Source organism: Epinephelus fuscoguttatus, linkage group LG7 (genome assembly GCF_011397635.1).
Source record: "Epinephelus fuscoguttatus linkage group LG7, E.fuscoguttatus.final_Chr_v1".
In the NCBI taxonomy this organism is placed as follows: domain Eukaryota; kingdom Metazoa; phylum Chordata; class Actinopteri; order Perciformes; family Serranidae; genus Epinephelus; species Epinephelus fuscoguttatus.
The window spans coordinates 16829720-16854563 of NC_064758.1; the positions used below are offsets into that span (position 1 = coordinate 16829720).

Sequence of the window (24844 nt, forward strand, 5' to 3'; positions counted from 1 at the left end):
ACAAAATAGTGTTTCACACATGCCACCAATCAATAATGTGCTTCAGTGCACTTATCTTTGCCAAAAGCAAATCCAGTCTCAACAGCCCCACACAGATCAGTTGTTCGCAGGGGTGTCTCTAGGATGTGATGTTGGGGCTTTACCCAGTCCTCTACTGGGGGGTCCGGGGGATGATCCTCTGGCATTTTTTATTATTATTATTATTATTATTATTATCATATTTCAGTAAACATGCTATTTTAATGTTTTTTATGCACTATGGCACCTTTCACATTCAAAATGCAATAAAAAAAACTTAACATTGTGAATCATTTTATTTATTGTGAACTGGAAAATGGTTGGATGGTTGGCAGCCCACCTGGCACCCTGCAGGTTAAATTTGGCACACAAACTGAGTATCACTGCTGTATATACTGCCATATGTACTTCATGTTTACATCATGTACTTATATACTCTACATATATATTTATATGTGAGCATAGTAGTCAGATGTTTTTTGCCATCATTGTAATATTCACCCTATGCTGTCTTAACTGTATGTCTTTTTCTTACATTCTTCTTACACTGAGGGCACAAAAAAACCAAATTCCACATTTTTGATTCTGACTCAAATGCAGGTACTCTGAACACGTTTTTGAAAATACATCAAAACAGCAAAGCACATCTTCTCACAGTATTTACAGATGCAGGCACATTGGCTGGAATTTGGTCGAGCTTAATTTTTTGGTTTTGATGTAGTATTTCTAGAGATCTCCACCGTCAAGGCCACTTCTGTGGGTGTAGTCCTAAACTGAGTGTACCAACATGGCTCTGCCTTTAATCCCACCTCTTTTTGATTACCTATATCCAATTGGCTGGGGTATTCTAAACTTTTAATTTCATTGGCCGTGCTTCTTTCAATCAATGTCAAACGCTCTCTGCTCACTCAGTAGCCACGCCTCCTCACGCTTGCTGGAGGCAACGGTTCACTCGTGCGTGTAGGGTTGAAGAGTGCCTCGCCGGGAGGGAGGGAACGTGTGCTCAGTTAATTCTCGCAGGTTTCTCTTGTTGTAATTAGTCGAAATACGGCTGGAATAACGTTAAAAACGGGTCTTCGTCGGTACTTCAGTTTGTACTTAACGGCGGTGTGGCGCAACGCTGTAAACGCAGAGCTTAGGATTTGTCACCTGGCTGCAGCTGCACTTGAGTCTTGAGGAGAGTGGTGTCGCTAGGCAGTTGCCAAAGAAAAACAGGCAGTTGCTAACAAGTAGTTAGCAGTACAGCCAGTTAGCCTGCCAGCTAGCCAGCTCTCCCTGCTGCCACAGCAAGTCCCACCCTCACTTAGTGCGTGGACGTCGTAAGAAGCTGCAGCGGCGAAGTCGAGTGCTTTCTCCTCTCAACTTAGCCAGCATCGCTGTACAGCTGGCTGGCGAGCTAAAATAGACCCCTTAAACGTTAGCTAGTTGTCGCCAACATAAAATTGTTGGCTTTAACGTTGGACAAGTGTCTTCTGTGGAGGGATACGGTCGCTACACTGGCAAAGAGACTGGCTAAAAAGAAGAGACGAAATAAGAGCGAACAAGGAAGACACCGAGAAGGAGGGGACTGGCTAGTTTAGCCGGGGAGACAGAATCTCATGTAAGTGACACACAGTTGGTAACGTTAAGTTAGCTTACCAACGGCTTACCGGTCCTGTACATCTTGCTGTGCTTGCATAGCAACGTTTATCCAGCCAGCCACTTATCTGTGGCTTAGCTCCTACAGCCAGTGCGCCATACTTCAGCGTAGGCTAACGGTAGAGGCTTCCTTGAAGGTGGCACACTAGCTAGCAAGATAGCTAATGCTAGATGGGTTGAAAGTGAGACTGCGCTTGACTCTTAGCTCCTCTACGTTTCGTGCAGTCATTCATTGTTATCTAAGTTAGATAGGCAAGTCTAGTAAAGTTTATATGTGTATCGGAACAACGCCGTAAACCAGTTGTCATGAGTATTAGCCAATTAGCTGCTCTGCTAGCTAGTTCCAGCCGGCCACCCACCCAAGTTGACAGTTCAGTTCTTGCCGATGTAAAGTAGTATTGTTGCTGAAACCCAGCGAATGTCACTGGTTATCTGTTCTCTGTGCTGTAAAAGCTCGTATCTGCCGGTGCAACTGTGGGAACTGTGTGTTCCCTGGTTCAACCCTGATAAAGTGGCTGCTCAGTGACAATGTCACAGCAGCACCTCATGTACGTCATTACACTAGTTTATAAATTGCATTGTAGTTTGTGTTCAGCTGCCATACTTCATGGTTATTTCCTCAGTTACCCAGGCTGTCCCAGTGCATGCAGTTGCCATGCAGAGCTGTCACCAGCCACTTAACATTCACAGGCCACACAGGGCACACAGTGTACTGGCATAGTAAAAGTCAAAGTCAGCTGTTGAAATCAACAATTAAGAAATCCTGAACCACATCACAGCCCAGTACACTAACACAAGTATGACTTTGTACCACAACAAATTCTGACTCATTTTCACTCCCTCTGTAGATAGATAGCAAACGCCGCCACCGAGCCACACACAGCCATGAGTATTGAGATCCCGGTGGGGTTGACAGAACTGCTGCAGGGCTACACTGTGGAGGTGCTGCGACAAAGGCCGTCAGACCTGGTGGATTTTGCAGTACAGTACTTCACCCGTTTGCGGGACACCAGAAGCCAGGATGGGGCCGGTGCAGGTGGCAAGGCGGGTAAAGGAGTGATGTTTGATGGGGAGCCGATGCAAACAGAGTCCAACGGAGATGATGACGAAGATGATGATTCTGACTTTGAGCGTAAGTTGATGTCTTGTTGTTATGATTGTCAGCTGTTGTGTTTAACTTGTCTGTGTGAGTGAAATGTGACAAAATGAAAGAGAATGTGAGTGTGCCTTTGTGCGAGGGGGTTGGAAAGTGAAACAGAGAAAGTGAAGTGAAGGTGAGACTTGAAGCCTTGTCATAGACGTAGTCACAATCTATCTCATCTCCTCCCCGAGAGACAGATTTCTTGAGTGTGTGAGGCTTGCCACATTTGCATACACTTACTTGCACCACGAAAATCCCATTGAGCAGACAATTCAGCAAGAGCCCTCATCTGCCACTCATCTAATCTAGGTCTTCTCCATTCTCATTATCTATCTGACGGTCAGGATTTAAAATAGTACTTTATATGTTGTGATTTGAACCACGAATTTTCAAGGCCTTGAAGGGTCTCATTTCATTAGTAATAGTAGCTTTCTAGTCAACTCTTTTGAGAAATTGTTAAAATATTAAACTTTAAAAGTGCAAACACTCAAGTGAAAATTACACCCTGACTGCACAGACCTTCATGAAAGCTTTACGTTCTTCATACACTTTAGGTAAACTGAAAAGGTTTTGTATTATATTCTGGCAAGCACTGAAAGATAGCAGCAGGCAGCCTGCAGATATAATGTGAGCTTTTGTTTCAAGGAATCTAAAAAAAAGTATTGTTTTTCCCACAATAACTATTGGCCAATAGCCTATATTTCACACAAGGACATGCTCTAATAATTAATCCATACAGAAAATTGAAATAGGCCCACATGTAAAACTGCAGTCAAACTAAAATTAGAATTAAATTAAAATATATGTATATACTTTTATGATAAATTGTGTATGTCTTAGTAACAGTATATATTACACACACATTTGAATTTAAGAGTTCATGTACTCTATAACCTTTGCTTTGTAGCTCTAACTATCAAGTTCCCACACAGTATGTTACCTTCAGCAGAAGCGATGCCATGCCTCTTTCGCATCAGTCCCCTGTGTTTGTCAGACTGGCAGAAGATGTAAGCCGCTCTATAGCTCAGCTCTCCTCTGTGCTGCTGAGAGCAGCGTGGCCTAGATCACATCAGTGTGCTGCGGAGCCTGGAGCTGTTACCTTGTGAATGGGGGTTCTGTTTTCTCAATGAGTTCATCCATTGTGATGATCAGCTGGGATGATCTGTGAACCTATCGTAGGTGCATCTTCTGAAATTCACAGATGTCCAAGCAACATTTAAACTAGTGACAGAGTTTCACAATGATTTATGAGTGTGGAAATCTGAATGCTTCTAAAATATGATTATCACTCGCACAGTTTCTCTCCTGCCAGTATAATTGGCAGATACTAAAGTACTGGCGGAGTGTAACATTTAGTTGCTGGGTAAGAAAAAAGTGGAATTCATCATCATACTTTTTTCCTGTGACTTGGGAAGTGTTTTTTTTTTTTTTTTTTTTTAGTTTAAACTTTAGTTCCAGTTTTACTCTGTTGCACATAGAGGTTAACCATATTCATCATGCCCCATATGCAAATGTTTATCTCTGCTGAAAGCAATATTGGCCAACCTTGGAGATTGGTACAAGCTGGCTCAGAGTAAAAGGGGGATTACAGTTCCTGTTTCTATGCTCACACAAGTGGGGTTTGGCTGCTGTCAAACAGCTGTGACCTCAGCTGTGGGAGCGGTGTGTATGTGAGTGCACACATTGCATCTGTGAGTGCATGTGTGTGTGCGTGCGTGCATGTGAAGGCAAGCAGATGTGTTATGACTTGATTTCACGCCCGGTCAAATTCCAGCCTGGTGATGCCGTGAAGAAATACTTCCTAGTACATTTCGATTAGCGATCAGTTGTTAAGTATTTTCCACACCTCATCCAAGGTGGCAATAAAGGGACAGGGAGCTGACATTGTGCTCCAGGGAGAAGCTTTTCCCTGGATGCTGCGGGTCACACACATGACATCCATGACAGTAGATTATCCACCCAGGCTGGTGTACACTACCCCCTGGGGACAGTAATTTCTGATGGGAACAACGCAGGTCTGTATAATGAAAGACATCATGTGCTCTTCCGTGACCACTGTTGTAGCCCATAGGTATATAGTGTACTATAATGCTACTAGTTCAACAGCACATGCTCCAAAACAGTTTGGTCTTGTGACAAAAACACCAAAATAACTTTTTAAACTTGGGATTGCAGATTGGTTATTTTTAAATGTGACACATACCTTACCTGATTTTATTAATTTTAATCCTTGTAACACTGAACAATCTACTGACAATGAGACAATCACAGCATTAGCAGCGTTGCTAATGCTAAAATACATAGGGCGTAGCTCTGTGTGCAACCAAAAGGGAAGCACATATCAGTAATACAGTTTTATGGGATGTTCTGGTGAGTTAGGGTTTTAAGACACTTGTTGTGTAATTACAACTTCCCTGGTTTCTGTTCAGTTGGACTTTATATATTTTGTTTAAAATGTATATTGTTTTGCATGTTGTGTTAGCATCATGATCGAGCACATTCTCCAAGGCCTGACTTTGATACACTCTTTCAGAGGTTTGAAAAACTTGAGAGAAAGTCATTTTCTCTTTTTCAGACCACAGCTCATTAAAACATAATGCTGCTTTTATCAGGCGGTGACCCACTAGAAGTAGGCCAGTGACTCATTTTGGATTTTGACCCCTTGATTAAGAAATATGGCCATTGTGAAATCCTGTATTGAGCTGAGAAGGCGTAGAACAGCTCTCTGTATGGGAGAAGTAATTATATCAGACCTATGATGAAGACAATTTGTTTAAAATGACAGCTTCAAGGTGAAATGCCAGTCATCATGGACATGGTCTGTATCTGTTGTGACTGTTGTATGTAAAAAATCTTGACACTCTTTTGGTTTATTTTATCCGGCTACTTACAGCTACGATGATTCACCAGTGTGCTCTTAACCTTTCATTTGTGCTGCTGGAAATCGCTGTGTATGAGTGTGTCGGCTTAACGCCTAAAATGTAAATGAGTTAAATATCTGGTAATATATTCCCATGGACGGTGCAGGCAACTCCTAAAACATGACGTCCTATTTGACATGCTTTGTTTTTCTAACTCTTGTTGCCTTAATCCACAGTTGGATCACCACACAGGCCTAAGCTGCTTAACAAAAGGAGATATTGTTTTGGATACAAACTGTTGTACCTCAATCATATCTGGTAATGTTGAATCAAAGATTTTGAAGTAACCCTTTCTGTGTTGAGGTTGAGCTTCAGTTTGGAAACGGTGTGCTGACGGTTGGGAACAAACCTTTGATTCAGAGCATCTGTATTTGCTGAAAGTTGCATTCTGTTCAGAAATGTGTTTTTTCCTCTGTTTATGTCTCCTAAAATGTATGACCTTGACTGCACTGACTTGCATCTGTGCAAAGTGTATTCCTAGAGAGGTGTTTTGACATTCCTCTACTTAGGGGGGCAATGTCTGTGCACTTGCCTAAAATCTGAGACTCAGACATATGCTGGGAAAGCGAGATTTGGTATGTCACCATTACAAACGGCAGTCACTGTTTAATGCCTTGTAATACAGAAAACGCATATCAAAAGACTTCGACGCAACACTTGCCAAGAAACTTGGGACCTCCGGCGCAGAGTGGTAGCATAGTCAGTTTTTACAGCAAACATGGCAGAGTGTGCAGTCTTTGGATGTAAACTGGAACAATGTGAACACAGTGTGACAGTGTAGCAGATATTATTGTATGTTTCTCAACCATTAATGCTGTGTCAGCCACTCCAAGTTACAAGCTAACAAGCTAACAAACAACACATACGAATAAAAGATGCTAACTATGCTTACCTTTCTTATACGTCTGCTTGGCGCCGATTTTGGTGCACAACACACTCTTCATCTGAGTCTGAGGCTGAAACATGTATGGCTGAATCTCTCTGACGTTTTCTCTCACGCTAACTCTAGCCATTTTGATACGCACTGCTTTTTCACTGGTCAGCCCAGTGCTAGTAGCGCTGTGCCAGTCCTGGAGAAAGTGGGAACTTCAAGTGTAGGGAAAACCATGTTAAACTAAATATTAATCCCAGCAGACATACTTTAAATCATGTCTGGAGGAGGACTTTTAGAATAAAAGTAATTGCTTTTAAAATGGAGCGTTTGGATCAGGATCACTTGTTGTCTACTTTCATTTGAATTGGGTTAACCTAGGTGAAATGTGTGATCTTCCCATTTTACTAAGCAAACACTTCAGTCGCAAAGTGCAGTGGTAGATAAAGGAAAGTCCATGCTTTATGCAAAAAATGCAGCACAAAGGAGGTCTTCCTAATATGAGCATGCTTTTTTCCGCTCTTTCTAGTGGCCTGGCCTGTCTAGTGTCAGTCTGGCAGTGTGTGTTCACCAAGAGAAACAGACGGGGATGAATGGATGCCTCTGTGACTGAAACAAGTGGGGCTTTTTATTAAAAGATGGATGGAGGGATAGATGAGTCCCAGGGATGATAATAGAAATGAATTAAATGTGTTTTATAAGAAGGACAGCAAGGATAAAGCAGATGCTATATGAGAAAAAAGACTGACGGAGGAGAGAGGCTGGAGTCTGTCGTCACATGCTAACTCTCGAGAATAAAACGCGCAGCTTTGCAGCAAGATGACAAGTCACCTGGACACATAACAGACATTAAGCTTGGCTCTTATTTGTCCTGGGCAATGCAGTTTTTACCACAGACGAATGGGAAATGTCAGCTAACTTTATTTATCAAGTAACATTGGAAGATTTTCCTCCGAAATATGCGGTAATCTGTTTGGGAGAGTGCGTTCCTCTTCCTGAAAAGCATTAGTCAGTATTTCCAAAATCTTACCTAGGTGTGTTGTGTTGATTATGTGAGCACTGGTATTTTGAAAGCAGAGATCTTGGGAACACTCATAACATCAACAGAAGAGTGCAAATTTTCCCAGATGACAGGGTTTTGTTTTGAACTGATGGTCTGAAATTATATGACATAAGACCCGTTGCTTGGTGAATACAACCAAAACCTGTACCTGTAACCTTGAAAGCGGCCCAGACACTTTTCTAAGTGGGGTGTCTGAAAGTCCTGAGGAAGTTTTTACATGTCTGAAATTTTGTCAACTAGGTTATAGACATTACATGATCTAAAAACCAGTATAAAACATGGCTTTACATGTTAAATTGAGTCGCAAGTTCCAAGTAAATTAAAGCAAGGCTAACCTGTTAAAGCTAAAATTGTTACCCACATATCCTCAGGCTTAACGTGGGTGTATGATCACCACACTGTGTTTGTGTGTGAGGCGTATGAATGTTTCTTGCATGTTTGTTGTTGTAAGGCCTGGGGTTAATGTAGCTGGGAGCACGGTCATGTACAACATGGTGAAATTCTGCCTCTCTGACCTCTTTTGTCTCCACCCTCACTCTGTCACCTCCTCTTAGTTTTTCTTACTTTGTTTGTGTCACCCTGACTTCCTCTCCTTTTACCCCCTGCCGTCCTGCCTTTCTGTCTCCTCTCACTCCATTTCCCCTCCCCTCTTCCTTTCTCTTGCCAATTTCCACCTTTTGCATCTTCTGATAGTAATGAGTTTATTAGATACTGAGTAACTCATGACTGTCCTAAAAACCTGCTACAGAAAAGTCAGAGGCAGGTCTATATTTTCCTTTTATGTTCTATTTTCTTTATTACTAATATGTTCTCAGTGTATCCTATTGTCTTTTAATTTACACATTTGCACCCTTTTTTTCAATTTTGCTTTGTGACATTTTCCTTTCATTTATGTGTGGTAAATTGACATTATACTGAGCCCCTATAGGCGCTGGTAATTAGTGCAATAAGCAGAGCTGAGATGTCCACATTCATTATCCTGCAGGGACCGTGTGTGTGCGTGTGCGTGCACTCATGGTTGTATGAGCGATTTAAAGGGGAGAAGGAGGAGCGCATGCGTTCACAAATGCCCCTGCACCGTAGTGTGTTCATGTATGTCTGTATAGGTGTGTGCGTGTGTGTGTGTGTGTGGCTGGTCTCAGTGCAGTGTTGTGCAACAGGTGACCTGATTAGCGGGCTGCAGTGTGTGTCCAGTGTGCTTTTAGCCTGCAGGCAAATCCAATGCAGCCTAGCATCCCTACAGAGACCTGCTGGACTGGCTGACTGACAGCGCTAAGTGGAAAAGCCCTCAGACGGCTCATGCTACTCAGTCTGGCTTTCGGACTGTTTTTTAATACAGCACCTGTCTGTCTCCCTGACTTGTCCTTTCAGGACTTGTCTTTCTTTATCTCTGCCTTACCTGGATGTCTGTTAAGTGGACCTGCTCTCTGTCTTGCTGTGTGTGTGTGCGTGACTCTCTTTTCTTTGCATTTTCCCCTCAGTTTACCAAAGTACACAAATGTCTGTTTTTCTTATTTGTCTTAATGTTTTGTGTCAGTCATTCTTTTGAAACTCAGTCTGCTGGTTTGTCTGCCTACCTGCCCACTGTCATCCTCCTCCTCCTGCCTCTCTTATCTTTTTGAGTCTCTTTCTTTGAATCTCTGTAGCCATATCTCTCTACATCTCCGTGTACCTGTTTCTCCACCTCCCCTCTTGTCTTTTTCTCATATTTTTCTACAGCTATATCTTCCTGTCAGCATATTTCTGTCCGTTGGATCATTTGTCTTTGTATCCCTTTCTGTGTCTATATCAGTTTATTGAAATAAGGAGCATGTTTGGAAACATCACCAGTGATGGCGAAAGACACACTGTGTATTGCACAGCTGAGATACCAAAGATAAAGCAAAACAACTCGAAACAGTGCAACATAGCAGTTTAGGAAATGTATGTGTCAATTCTTAGGGCACAGTTCAAGTCATAAAGACGCACTTTTAAAGCATGTGCAAATGTGGCATTGAAAGTCTGTGTCATCCCTTAGCCGTCTCCATGTAAGGCGACGTGTCTGTGCACCTGCTAAGACATTTTTGTAGTCAACAAAAGGACATAAACAAAGCGGCATATTTGCTTGTTTGTCATTAGGATCCTATTAGATGCCATAGTGGAAAGCTGGTTTTCCTTTGCAAGAGTACAAAGAGAGAGAAACCTGGAATAAGGGAGAAACAGCAAAATACATACAGACATCTGAGGACAAAAGCCATCATGAGAAAGGAGGAAATACAGATGAGGCACTGGCAGAGCAGACTGTGGTACAATATGGCTTGCTTTAATTTACTGATAGACATTATTTGAACTTTGGTACTTCCTCATTTCCTGCCCTTAAGCTATCTTTGGTGGCACTGCAGAAAAATGAGGAAATAGGGGGTGGGGGTGGGGGTTGGTAGACCTTTAGCCAGTAGCTCTACATCTTCCTCCGCTTCTCCTGTTTGGAGTTCACATGCCCCCTTTATTGACACACACTGTCTCTCTAGGTCGTGATGTTGTTGGTGACCTGACGGAGATCCAAGAAGGATCAAAATGTTGTCTTTCGTTGCAGTGTGCAGGTGTTGCTCTTTCTTCATGTATGCTGTTTTCTGATAGCCCTGCACCTGTGTGGTGTTTGCATAACTACTCTCCTTCAAGTAGAAGATAAACAAAACTCAAAACATTAATGTAAATGTGTTAACCTCCTATCTCAGGTCATCCAGTATGGAGAGGATGTGTTACACTTCCTTTCTCACTTTGTTTTTATGGTCAATTTACAAGCCATTACAAATCTACCTCTCACCTCAGAGTGCATTGCTAGATGGCAACAACATGGACACGGGATTAAAGCCACATGTCCCATTCATGGAGACAATTACATGTCTGCTGCATTTTTCAGTTTGTTTAGTTTCTTTGCAAATAAAACTTTACCAAATGTTAGGAATCAGAGTGCAAATTCTTTCAGGAGAATGCTATTTTCCAAAGAGAACCGGCCTCCAATAAGACGTTCAGATGGATCTGCAACTTTAAGGTTTATGTTTAAACAGGAGGCAGAAAGTTGTTTTGCATGAAAGCCTTGTACAAGTTGGGGATGTTTAAAGAGAAACACTCAATGGCCGTGGACCCAAAGTGACCCCTGTTCCTCTCTGTACAAAGAGAGGGAGAGGAGGGAGTGAAAAAACAGAGGGACATTTCTGGGTGGGGGATGAGGGAGATAGGAGGGCACATGTGGGCTCTCAGTGGAAGATGTTTTTTTTTTTTTAAGACATAGGTTGTAAGAATTGTTTAATCTTGAAATCCAGCATTTTAAAACAGAATATCAGCACTTGAATTTATATACAAAAGAGGCTTTTTGCAGTTTAAAAAAGGTATTTGTATTCTGTTGCTAGCTAATTTAATTTCTGCTTGAAGTGAAACACTTACAGGAGATGATAGTTACAAAAAATGCCAATTCCACAATGCTGTTGTATTGGCTGTAAAGCTAACCTAGGGCTGGTATGATACTGTAACAACACTGGCACTGGAAGTATGCCCATGTATTGATGTTTCTCTCAGGAGAGAAGTGGGAGTACAGAGGGGAAGATGAGAGAAGGGCATGGGATAGAAACAAAGTTAGGGAGGGAGATGTGGAGAGAATGAAACACAAGAAACATGACACAGAATAAGACTGAGGAGGAGGAGGATGAGCTGGGCTGCAAGTGGTCAAATTACAGGACGAGGATGTGGGAATCAGTCCTCCAGCAATCAATTTTGTGTGACTGACTCCACATTTGGCTCAGAGGGCTGTAAAGCAGGACTTCAGAGTTTAGTCCTTCCTGAGCAGCAAAGCATGCCTTTTCCTTTAAACTATCCTATTTAGCGTCTTTTATAATACATTTTATTTAGCTGTGTTTTCGTGTCCACAAGCTACAATATTCTAGTATTAACACAATGAGAACATGTAAGAAAATATTCATAATCATGGTCTGAACTATGATTCACAACATTTTGTCACACATCCAGCAGTGTAACTGTTTTACAATGCATGCCAAAGATGTTCCCTTGCGAAAACACATCCCTCTATATATCTTCCACTGTTTTGTCATTTACAAGCACTCTTTGCCACAGTATAATTCTGTACGAACATGTTTCCTCTGGAGCCATTTCTAAGTACTGCCTTTTCTTTGGGCAGCCATTTTTGAGCACCATCTCCCAGTTGAATCTTCTCATGTATTATGTGTTTTTAGAAAAGGATCTTTGAGTAGTGTTTTTGCATAATTCGCATGAAGCATAAGCCACAGTAGAAAAATGATGGCTGAATAATGAAGGGAGACTGAGATGTTGTAAACTGGAGATGGTGGCCTCACTCATCAGGCTGTGCTCATGAACATAAATATGGAATACTGCTATAGAAAAACCCTACAGTTTACACATAGGCCTATGTAGAATAAGATCAACATTTGGATCGTTGCAGGAGAGGTAAATAAAGTCAGTGATTTGATTGAAACATTAATCAGCCCTATATCCTGCTTTATCAGGCCACAAGATCTTTTTAAACTAAACAATGGTTGGTTACTCAGCACAGTTGTGAGAGTAGATACACTTACCACCCACAGTTCTTGTTTGTCAGTATTTCCCAATCTAGCCATGTAAGATAAGAGTGAATTGACCGAGCTTTTGAGACTAGTGGGTTACCTAGCATTCCTTTTTTTATCATGTTCTACCCTACACCTGCACAAGAAAAGCTTGTGAAAACGGGTCACATTAACACATTCATTTTGTCCTCCATTGTGAGGTTTTTTGCATGGGTTTTTACCAAGGTCAGAGTGGCAGAATGACAATACACGTCACGATTTCGTCTTTTTCTCTGTCACAATCTTGCACATTCCTGGTTGCTTTTTTCCAAATTCAGCGCACTGACCAACACAGTCTTTGACAGACAGATTAAAAACAGTCTGTTATACATCAGCTATTAGGGCTGTAACAGCTCATGTGTCTATACCGAAATGTTACAGTACGGGATTCATAGTCTGGTGCACGCAGTCACAAGCAAAAAAAAAAGTATGTAGTTTGATGGACAGCTATAACAGCAACAGAGAGAGAGTTGTGCAGAGTTGTAGACGAGGACAGTGTGTCAGTGTTGAATGGAAACACATTCACCTTGCTAATGCACATTCAACAGCATCACCCAGGATGACCGGGATGAGAAATGTTTGGGTGCTTTGAAAGTTGAAATACACCCACAGTGGAACTAATTGAAACATTCCACCCAGTGCACCATTTTATTTTTTTATTCTATATATTTGGGTATTTCCATAGCTTGAGAGATGCTTTTCAGTATTACAACCTATTGTGGCCAGTTGCCTTTTAGGAAGGTGTGTTTTTGTACAGTGTAATACAACAGTGTTTGAAATGTACCTTATTTATATAATGAAAGTTAACAAAAGTTGCCTGTGAGCAAAATGTTACCGTAGTCCCCCAGAGGATTGCGTCTGCCTTTGACACTTGCACTACTGTCTCGTCAATATAAATGAAAAGAGTGGCCTTTTTTTCTGGGTGTATTGAATTTGCAACAAAACCTTGACTCTTAAACTGAATTGAACCAAGACTTTTGTGGACCGTTACACCCATATCAGGCATCACTCTCTCATCCTGTTTCCTCTGCTCTCACTCTGTTGTTTTCTCTCTCTCCCCTAGTCCTCCCTGCTCTGCATGTGTTAGTCTCGATGTACAGGCCCAATCTCATTAGACAAGATGGCTTAGAGAAGAGAAAGGGTTACAAGGGCGGTTTAGCAGAATCGTCTTTGGCATGGTAAGAAAGAGAGAATTAACGAGAGGGAGAAGTGTAGAGAAAGACGGAAACCATGAATGAGAAGAGACTGAATGAGAGAGAAACTGGTGGGTTAGAGCCAACATTAAATACTGGCCAAATGCAGTTAACTTTTGACTTTGACTGCTGGCTTTGTCTAACCTTTCAGACACCTTGGCAGACAGGATCTAGACATTGTTTTAAGGTATCCCAAATAATATGTTTGTCGCATAAACTGTGAAAAGTGGCTGTTGATTCTTTAAATTATTTTCAACTTGCCGTGAAACCCACCTGTTGACTTGAAAGAGTGCCAGAGAGACATGCAGACAGACAGGTGAGAGACAGGCCTCAGGTGGATATGTTGGTTGAAAAATTGTCAAAGCTGCAGGCACTGAGAATTAAACAGACAGGCAGTCACCCAAGCTTACAGAGGTTATACATGTCCCTCAAGTGTCATCACAGCAAAACATGACCAGGCATTACATGTCCATGTAAGGAGAAATCTGATCGATTATTTTCATTTAGCACTTTAGAGCTTTCTAGAAACCAGACTGGATCACAGCTTTTCAGAGGATGGGTCAGGATAGAGAGATGGATTGCATGAGAGTGACAATGGCCTGGTTCTGGCGTGGCAGTGATGATAAACTCTTAAAAAATGGTCAGATCTATCTACATCTGTGCAGGGAAAAGGAGGTATTTTTAAAATTTGGTTTTCATTATAAGAAGGCCGCAATGTGTGTCACATAATATACCTCAGGGACTGCTGATTAATGTGTTGTTGGGCCTCACCTGGTCAGAGTAACCTTAGACCAGGCTTATTAATTAACCTTTGTTCACTCAACACAGTCACAGGTGAACATCAAAGAGTTTCTCAGCCTCAAGCTAGTATGAGTTTTAGAGAAGGGATGATGGTTGGTTGTCTGCCAAATTGGCTGTTGGAGCAGACAGCTGAACAGACAAAGACCAGCATGTCGCTGGTGGTTGCATCACACCCTGCCTCAGACATCATTCTGACTTGTCAACTGAAAAGTTGAGCGCACATGTGAAAATGGGGTATAATTTATAAATTCTGCACTGTTGCTGTAATTTCTTTATTGCGTTGATGTAACATTACACCTGGTACGTGTGGTCTAGGTCATATGGAAGGCAGTTTTGAACCTAATGTACATAGATGTGGATATGCACCAAAAAAGTAATTCCTTGCTCTTAGGCCTACATTATGGCCTATTTTTCCACCAAAAGTTTTTCAAACAGTGTGGCATGATGGTTTAGTGGTTCTGGGCTCGAACCTGCTGGCCAGCATGGGCCTTTTGTGTGGAGTTTACATGCTCTCGTCGTGTCAGTGTGAGTTTTCTCTGGGTTCTCCAGCTTCCTCCCACAGTCCAAAAACATGCAGGATGGGTTAATTGGTGACTTTAAATTTAGGTGTGAATGGTTGTCTGCCTCTATGTGTCAGACCTGTGATAATTTGGCAACCTGTCCAGGGTGTCAGCTGGGATCAGCTCCAGCACCATAGCAACCCTTAAGAAGATAAGTGGTTACAGAAAATGGATGGATGGATGTTATTGAAATTTGTTTGAGTGTTTGAAATATCCTGCTAATACACACAGCCAAACATGGATGAAAACATAACCTCCTTGCTGGGAGCAATGACAGATCCCACTTTTTCCACACTTAATGTTGTATAAGGTGGGCTGTGATTGGGCCAGACATTGCAGAGAAAACAGTATTTTGCTGTCGGATCCCAAAAAAGGGATATTCATTTAGGGGGCATTTTAATACTGCGTAGATTGTGGGTTGAACAGAGTGCCCTAAACTGGCACTACCATGGTCACCATAGAAACCACTGGCCTTGGAACAGCTCTCAGCTATTCGCTGCTGGAGGTGACAGTGATAGGCAGTGGCCTCGCTGAATCGTGATTCAGATAAAGTCCGGAGGTCACTCGTAGTTCACAGCCCTCCCCTCTTTAACAAGTATCTGTATCAGTGCATTTGCATACCCTTGATATGACAGACTTGCATATTGCTGTCTTTGTATTGCAGCTCTGACTAGTGTGTTTGTGTTACCCTCTTATTATTTTTTTTTTTTTATCTTATTAAAGGGCAGCTGCACTATTTGCTGTCTGTTAGTGAGGCATGAAGTTGTCATTGGGAGAGAGAGATGAAAACAAGAAGAACACATACCACTTTTTTTGTCCGTGCTGTTTAGGTTGTATATTTAAAGTTATATATTGTATAAACTGTCTACTATAAACTATAAAACTATAAACTTTCTTCCTTTAGTGGCCGACATTACTTGTGTCCTAATTAACATGACATACACACAGACTGACCTGTTCACCAGACTCAAGTACCTTCTAAAATGTGATTGTTTTGTCTCTTTATGGCTGCAGTAATAGTTAGATTTAAAGTAAGCATACAAGTGTACATTGTTAGTGTCCATGGCCGAGTAAGCATTATCCATGAGCTCCGAGTGTAATGCTATTACGTTTAATGACCTAACTCTAAACATAGGCTTGAGAATGTGGAGGTTTGGAGTTCTTTTGTGACTGTAAATGGTCACGTAATGGGAGACCAGATTGGCCTTGTTTACGTTACACCCCAGTGGTTTGATGAGAGCATGTTGCGCTCTCCTACCCTCAGGCTGGCTGCTAATGTTATTCTACAGTTTGATGTTTTAGTACCGCACAGGACTTCTGGAGGCCAGATACTGCTCTGCGCTTTTCTGTTAATGCCATTCAGTCTCTAGCCCTGGCTTTTGTAAACTATCTTCACCCTGGGAACCAAAAATGAGTAAATTGAGCACCATCCCGGGGATATGAAAACATATTGCTATGCTTGTCATGTGGAGAACTGATGCTTCTTCAGACCCAGATGTTGTCTTTCAGCATGCCCTTGCCACACACTGGATTTACCTGGGATACCTGGGATAATACTGGTCCATGTAATGTCCCCAGGGTCCCATCTCTTAAACTGTGTCAGGACCCCAAAATAATTACAGCCCCATCTCTTGCGGGTTCTCCTTATGGCTAAACAGGCAATATGTTTCAATGAAAAAAGCTCCTGGGGTTGGAGGCCATAAATTATTTGTTGGGTCTGAGGCTAGAAATGTTGTAGAAAACCTGCAGCACTTCGTATCTTAAATGCACCGCTAGATAAGGTTAAAAAAAAAAAAATGGATTCCTTTCACCCACATTCTGCAACGTCACATTCTACAGGTTACAGGTGACAGGTAACATTCCCCAGGTCCTGCAGGTTCATTATCAAACAAGCTGTCGCTGATAACATGGTGGACTTTGAGAACAGGGCAAAAATGGAAATGCCATCTGAGTGCATGCCACATATATTAGACCCGTTTGGCTTTGTATTTGGATGCAAGTTTATTGTACTTCAGCTGTGAGACAAGTTCACATTACACTGTGTGCCAGCTTTGATGTAAGCACAAAGCGATAATGAGTAATGACCAGCTCCTGCTAGTTCCTTTCACAAATGTGTTGCTGCCAAGAATTTCTTTTTGGGGGGGAGGCAGCTTGTCAATGAGAGAAAGAAACTGTTTACTGCTCCCCCATGAGAAAATTAGTCTGAGAAAAGTAACCCTTAAATAATCTTGGTTGGTCTCTCCCATAATTTTCCTCCTCATTTACACAAATCATAATTACATGTTAAGGATTGTAAAATATATTTTTTTGTTTTATCTTATCACACAAAAAGTGAAACTCTGTTGCTGCAGTCAGAAGTAGACATACTGTCGTCTTGACTCTTTTGAACTGACAGTAAGATCTGCACTCGTTAATGAACTGTGACCACTTGTTTAACTCTCGGAGCAGCATGTCCTGCAGGAAAGTGGAACGGGCAGGTCAGAAATGAATGGGCTAAGTAACCGCAAGTAAATTAACTTGACATTGAAAGCTGTTTAGTCGTGCTTTCACGCAGCATAGATTGTCTCTAAGTCCTGTCTTACATGATTGATGTGACCAGTAATTGAAAAATATCACACTTTTGGCATTTCTAAGGGTCATTTCTGCTTCTTTCACTGCAGCCACTGCTGGCCTGTGTAACTTGCATAGTATAGTATTAACACTATCAGGGTCATGGGGGGATTTTCCACGAACACTAAATAAGCACTTTATCGTGGTGCTCTAAGATACTTTCAAAAAGCCGCTGCTAAATGGCATATGCATGTGTGCACCGCTATTACTGCCACTGCGACCAAAGCATAAAAGTGTAGCCACTGGACTGGTATAGTGTGGGCTGTATAACCTGTGGAATATCTGTTTGAATACTGTGATAACTTAGATTTCACATGTAAATACCTTAATCAGATTATGTTATTTGCAAATTTATTTAGTGGAGCTGTGTTACGTGTCTTTCTTTTGAGTAGAGGTATTGCACTTTGGATGCAAGCAAGCAGTTGTAGTGTGTTTCTGGAAATGTATCAGTAGGTTGAACACCAGAAAAACTGATTTAGTTTCCTGTCCCTAGTGTAAGAGTACTTTAAGCTACTTCACCTTCCTCTTCAGAGATGAAGTGGTAAGAAAATTTATATCACTACATCACAGGTATTAGTATTATTATTGTTAAATTGTGCTAAATATGTCCAAAAAGTACTGATAGACACACTTAAACCACTTTTGTTTGCATAAACATTAAAATTACAACATAGTCAATAGCTTGTGAAAGACATATGAAACCTATATTAAATGTGCATTAACAATAAAGATTGCCTGTCTTTTCATGCTTGCTCAAGTGTCTGTGTCACTGTAGATGAGGACAAGTGACCAGTAGCATCATTGGGTTTGCCTGCTGCACACCCACTCTGTAAACAGGGGAATAGCAAAACAAACCCACATTGTATGTGTCTGGAAGACTGTTGATAACTTTATTTGATGCTTGACAGAATTTTGCAATATTTTGACAGTAGATTCGAAACAGTAATATAACATGTCTGGAATATTACTGCAGTTTGTTTTATTTATTCATCCCTAATCCTCCTTACATGTAAGCTTCATTTATTGATCATTTTACAAAACTGCCTGTTATATACTAGCATTGCTAGCACTGCACAGGCCACTGAGAATCGACACCCAAAACAAATTAATCTTGATGCTGCTTTCAGTTGCTTTCATTTGCTTTCAGTTTAGTGTTACGGTTATCTTACCCACAAAACCAAACTGCCTTACTGAAAACTGTAGGCAGCCCCTTCAGACACAGGAACTCATGTGAGCCCACCATCGGAAGCCACACATTTAAATAGAGGTAAATAAAAAGGTGTGCCTGTAATGTGTGACTATATAGCCAGAGCAAATAAAAAAGGTGAAGTACTGCAGCAGAGGTTCAGTTTACATGCCAATGACGAATGTGGGCCTCTGCTTGTGACCTGTTGTTCATAGACAGATGAATGTGGAAATGGTATCAGGCCAAGTCAGGCTTAGAGGGGTTAAGTGACATCAGCAAACAGTGTGATGCTGGGAAAGAGTTAACACCAGCGCAGCTACAGTATAAGCAGGACAGGGCGACTTCCTTTTAAGGACTTAAGTCTTCTGGAGAGTGCAATTGAAGGGGGAGAGGGAGAGATACTGGGAAAGGGAGAGAGCCAGATATGGGGCGAGGGGAGAGAGAGAACAAGAGAGAGTTTTTGTGGGAGGGAAAAGGACAGTTAGATAATGGGAAAGGTAAAGAGAGTGAGAAGGGAGTTGCATGGTGGGAAGTAGACTGTAACAGAGACTGTTCAGAGCGTGAGAATAATGGTGGAAGCTTGATGACATGGGAAGAGAAGGTATAGGCTGCAAGAGTTGACGACAGCAGCTGCTTTCTTGGCGAGGATGAAGAGAAAGAATGAAGACAGATGCACAATGGTTACAGCAAACAAGAGTGCAGACATAAGAGTATGAGGAAAGGGGCAATTGAAGAAGGAAGCTGCTGCGTTGTTTTTGTAGGAAAGGCATTATTTGACAGGGGAATGCAGCATGATGGAAGAGCCAGAACAGACAGGGTGAATAAATTAACAAAACAGTGGTCCATTAGAGAGACAAGCTATTATTTGAGTTATCTAATGGACCCCAGCTGCACATCTGTCGCAGAGGAAGCCCCGAGTGCAGATATCTCAGTGGTGGCAATATCTCGTAACCTCGTATCTCCATTTGTTTACAACTTCTGTGTAATAAATTCAACATTCTAACACGTTCTCACAATCATAAATCACAGAGCTGAGAAAGTGTAGATTGCCACAGCGACCTTGCTAATTTAACTCATGTGTCTGCCCTCCTCATGTTTATCCTCCATATATCATGCTTGGCTTCTGTTCTCAGGTTTAGCCATAGTGCCTGCATGTGTGTGTCACTGCGAGGGAGTAAGAGATCTCCACTCCTATTAATTTAAGTGATGGAACAAGAGAGGGAGTGTAGGGTATAACCTAATAACATGTAAATCTGTTCTGCCACTTGACACTACCAGTTCATCCTGTTAGCCATCTATAAAACAGAAGGGTGCCACTATGGGAGACATAATTTGATTCATTGTCAATGATGTACAAGTGGTTTCTCCTGGACACAAGTTTGTAGTTGTAAAATATCTGAACTTGTCAAAAAGACTCAAGCTACGCTGTTGTGTCTTTGTCTCAAGGCCATGCAGTCCGCTAAATTATACCTAGAGGCTCACGTTAGAAGTTTATCCATTCTCCAATATTTTGTATATAGTACAGTCCACCACGTCAGTGCTATACTTGTCATTCCTCCCTGCTTTTCACCAGGATTCTGACACATTTTTGCCTCTGTCCTCCTGAAACCTTGCTTCTTTAAATCTCTCAAATGTCAGAGCTACCCTGATTTATGACTTACTTGGGGGATTCTTATGCAGTCCTCCAGCTGACAAAACAACCCAACATGTAAACCCAGGGTTTTCCCTGCCTATCTAAGACAAAGGTGGGCTGCTTGGGTGATTTGGGCCACTGCCTTGGTTAATGCGTGTGTGTGTGCATGGGGGGCATTCAGATGTAGCGTCTTTTGCACGCACAAACCCATTACTGTCAATGTAGACGCGTGTCATGCACGCTCACAGCCCAAAGCGAAGCCATAGCGGCACGCATTCGGTGCGACACGCTTGTTTTTTCGTCCAGCGTACAGCTCCACGGACCTGCTTCTCCCATGTCTGTTCTGATTATACAAATCAGCAGTGTAAAGCTCAAGCGTGTGGGGCCCTCCTTTCATATTTAGTATAGGGGGGACCGTCTCTAAAAGTACAGCTGTCAAGATGCCCCCCGCCACAGGACTTTGCCACCTTGGTCTCGAAAAAAACCCAGGGAAAACCCTGAAACCCATTGTATTTTGAAAATAAGTCTTGAAAACTGGAGCTACATCACTTTTCTTGTGCTGCTTTCAGACACCTTTTGCAACTATTTAAACCCTTGAACAAAGGGTTTAAAAAAAAAAAAAACATGGAGAAAAAAGGCAATGAGCAACTTGGTAAGAAATGTCCCACAAACTGCAAATAATTAGTAGATTCAGAATTTTTTTTAATTAAAAAATCTAGGTAAAAACTATATTTATAATAATTATTATTACATTTAAAAATTATGTTACAGATTTTTAAAAAATGATTTTAAAGTACTAGTAGTAAGTCAAGTCCTTGTTTGTTTAAACTGACTAATTTTCTTGTTTTAATTTTTTCATTTTACTAATTTCTTGAATAAAATCAACAAATCAAGCTAATTTGCCCAGGGTTCAAAGCGTTAATGTGGGCTGTGAACAGCTACTGAGCATACCAAGAGTTCTCCCATGAGCTCCTCTGAACTTAGTTCCTCACTCTAAGCTGTCTCAAAGTTAGTTGCTATAATGTTCCCAGCTTGTTTTAGGATTTGAACTGGTAAGAATAATGTCCGAAGCTTGCACTCAGTCACATCTATTCTGCTGCCACCCACTTTAATATGTAGTGTTTCTTAACAACCTTCTCCAATGATACGTCATGTATTTTCCTACTGTAGCTCACTCTCAAATGAGACAAACAGCCACTGGCATGAAACATCCAGTACTGATGACACACACTGGCTCCCTGTGTATATATAACAAAAACCACAAAACATGTTCCTATTGATATTATCCAAAATACAGTTTTAATATGCAGCATTGTGTGCTCCATCCATTTGGTAAGGCTCCAATTTACTGGAGGCAATAATTGACATGTTGTTTGACACTAATAATTTGACTCCAGTATGACGCACAACAGCAGGCAGATGTTATACGTCAGCAGACCTGAAACCTGCATTGCACTGCATATTTTACCTAGAATTACACAAAAGGTTTCACTAGGTTTATTATCTACTGTCTACTCTGGGGATTGATCTTGCAGGGTAATTTTTCCAAGCGGGGTGTTGCTGTTATTGTAAGCTTCGACAATGGAAACATTTTCATTTGAAGACAGTGGATGATTTTTGTGTATTGGAAAAAATTTGAATGATACCAAAAATAAATAATTTATTCATTCACTTGTGTTGGGCTGCCACACCTAAATTTTCATTTTAAAAGATGTATTTCACACATCGCAGTGTCTCACTATCGGTTAAATAATGTAATAATTATTGGAATACGTGTATTGACAACACCCCCCAGTGTATGTAAAGTCTGGTCTGGGGTGGACAGTCGCCTTAAAGAAAGCAATTATAGATAGCTGTTTGTGTTTGTGTGTGTGTGTGTGTGTGTGTGTGTGTGTGTGTGTGTGTGTGTGTGTGTTGTTGTATACCTCCTTTCCTGTCTGTGCCTCTACTTTTTTACTATGCATCTCTCCACATATACTGCAAGTTTGCATCCTGCATGTGTAATTGTGCAATTGTGTGCAAATGTATATGACTTATGTAGAGCGGACATTATGTGATTAGATTTCCACATTAGCCTGATATTGTAGGGAAAGCTGTAGAGCCTGGAGTCAGTGCTGCTTAGGTCAGCACTTCAGCACGCATTGACATATAGAGCCAGATTACATATATCCTCTCAAGGGAGGTGGACATGCAGGGGTAGGATTTATGTTTGTTCCCCTCTGCATGGGTCTTGGTAGGAGATTAAAGGGGGCAGAGGGAAAAAATGAGGAGACAGAATTGAAAAGATGAAAGATGTATTGATAACAGATCGAGATGATTAACAGCGGCTCCAAGTTGGTAGACGGTCAGGTATTGATCAGATTGCTGGCACTTACTAATTATCTTATTGTTGTTTATCATGTTTATTTCACAGTCAGGCTCTGTTTAATATAGTAGAGGAAACACTGCCAGAGTCCTCTCTCCTCTGTATGAAGGAGTTGCACGTGTGCATTTTGAAGGCAAGATTCTGGAGGGATTTCTATGCATACGTGGGTGTGCAGTAGGAGACCGGAGCAGATGATGTGCTTTGCTGAGTCTGCTATCAAACTTAACAATCGTGTGTGTCTTCCACCTCCTGTGTGTGTCTGTATGAGTTTGCACATATATCGTGTACTGTATGTATGTGTTTGGCTCTGTCTGCCTCGCTGTGTGCCCAACTGCATGATTAAGCCTGTGTGTGTGTGCATGTGTGTATAGTTTGTGTGAGAATCTGCCAGCAGAGGCTGACAGTGATGTTTGAGGCTGCTCGTTCTGGAGGAGAGGCAACACGTGAGGGAAGCTCCCTGCTCCACATCTGACCCTGCTGTTATCAATCAGGCCTTGAGAGGAGGAGGAGGAGGAGGAGGAGGAGGAGGAGGAGGAGGAGGAGAGAGAGCGCGTGTGAGAGAGGGAGAAAGGGGGGGGGGGGGCATGAGGAGAGAGGAAAAAAAGATGGAGTGACAGAGTGGGAGGATAGTAGAGGAGGAACAGATGGCAGGATCTGTTATTGAGGAAGAGAAATGTGGGGGGAAACTGGGGTGATACTGTAAGCCAGGGAAGAGAAAGGGGAATAGATCGAGGAAGGGAGAGCATTAAGTGTGATTGTGTGTTGCTGTAACTTTAATAATTTTTTGGTTTTGAAACGTTACAATCGACATGCCAAAATACAAGCTAAAAGGTAACAAAGGAATGTCTTTAAACTGCGAGCGCCATCTCATCAGCAGCCACAAAAGTAAAAGCTTTGCATTTGTAAAACTGTAACAGGCAACTTTTTTTCTTGATTAAATGACTAAAATGGTGATTGATAGGGTTGGGTGATACAGCAGTATAGATTGTGTGACAGTAGAAATGTTTCTGCCAGTACAGATATGGCAGTGCTGCTTCTGTGGGAGGAGCTATTCAGGGCATGCTGTGTTGCATATCAGGACTGGATTCTTGTGTGATCTCATGATTCTCGCGCGATCTTGTGATCTAGCAAATCCAGCTGCCTTGCAAGGTAACGTGACTTGGACAGACATGGAGGAGGAGAGTGAGATTGTAAATATAGAAAGCTGTAGCACTTTGAATTATTGTTGTCAGGAGCCTTAAAGTCTCTATTTTGAAAGAATTTTGTTTTTTCTGATTTGAATGTGTTGTCTCACGTTGTTTGTATGGAAATTCCAACTAAAAGATGAAAATAATCAAATGAGATGAAGTACAGAATATATATATATATATATATATATATATATATATATATATATATATATATATATATAATATACTGTTAAATATTGCGGAGACCTTTACAGAAACTTTTGGCCATATCACCCACCCATAGTGATTGATTATAAAAAATTCTGTTGAATAGATTGTGAATCAATCTGTTGAATTATCATTTAAGTATTTAACGCAAAACTATTCCAAAGGGCAAAATTTCTGTAACATTTTGCCCCGAAATATAAAGCCATGCTGCTGTGACCAACTTTTTTTTTTTTTTTTTTTTTTTTTTTTTACAGACATAAAATTAAGAATTGGTATTACATTTCTACAGATTGTGCTTGATAGATTATAAAAGTAACTACAGTACCCTGGACTGTCTGAAAATTAAGGCTGTACCCGACTGTTTGTTTGAAGGGGTTTGGCAGGACCTTCACAGATATTCATGTAACACGGCAAACAAGCCAAGTTCGCTCTCTGAGTTAATGCGTGCTAACTACACTAACGATGGATCGGAAATGTGTAACATTTTTTGCCCACACTAAATCAAACAAAAGCCAAAGACTGTATAGTATTAAGTTGCTGTGAGATGTAAATTCACCACTGCCAAGTAGAAGTCAGACGATAACCTTATCTCAGGGCCTGACTGGGCAGAGCCTCTCACCTCTGGGCAGCGTCCTCCATCTCACAAAAAAAAAAAAAAAAAAAACACGACTGCTCAACTAGAAGAATCTCAGTCAACTGAGGGGTCTCCAGTGGATGATTTGAATCTTTGACTTTTGGGGCCCAGCAGAGAATCAGGGAAGGATGAAGAAAACAATAAATGAGAATTGCTCGAAGTGGACACAGATTGGCCATTTAGGAGTCAGAAATGTCCCA

At 41.4% G+C, this 24844-nt stretch overlaps 1 protein-coding gene across 2 annotated transcripts in view; it reads left to right on the plus strand.

Annotated features, from left to right (window-relative positions):
• The first annotated feature begins 948 nt into the window (after positions 1-948).
• The window catches only part of prkar2aa (protein kinase, cAMP-dependent, regulatory, type II, alpha A), a 49333-nt gene continuing 25437 nt past the window's right edge, over positions 949-24844 (plus strand). Inside the window, exons 1-2 of one of the 2 annotated variants that reach the window (XM_049580131.1) lie at positions 949-1618; positions 2509-2788. In XM_049580131.1, the coding sequence (XP_049436088.1) occupies positions 2542-2788 (247 nt within the window). In that variant the 5' untranslated portion in view covers positions 949-1618; positions 2509-2541. Of the gene's footprint in view, positions 1619-2504; positions 2789-24844 lie in introns of both variants that reach the window. The other variant, XM_049580130.1, reaches the window with a different exon arrangement.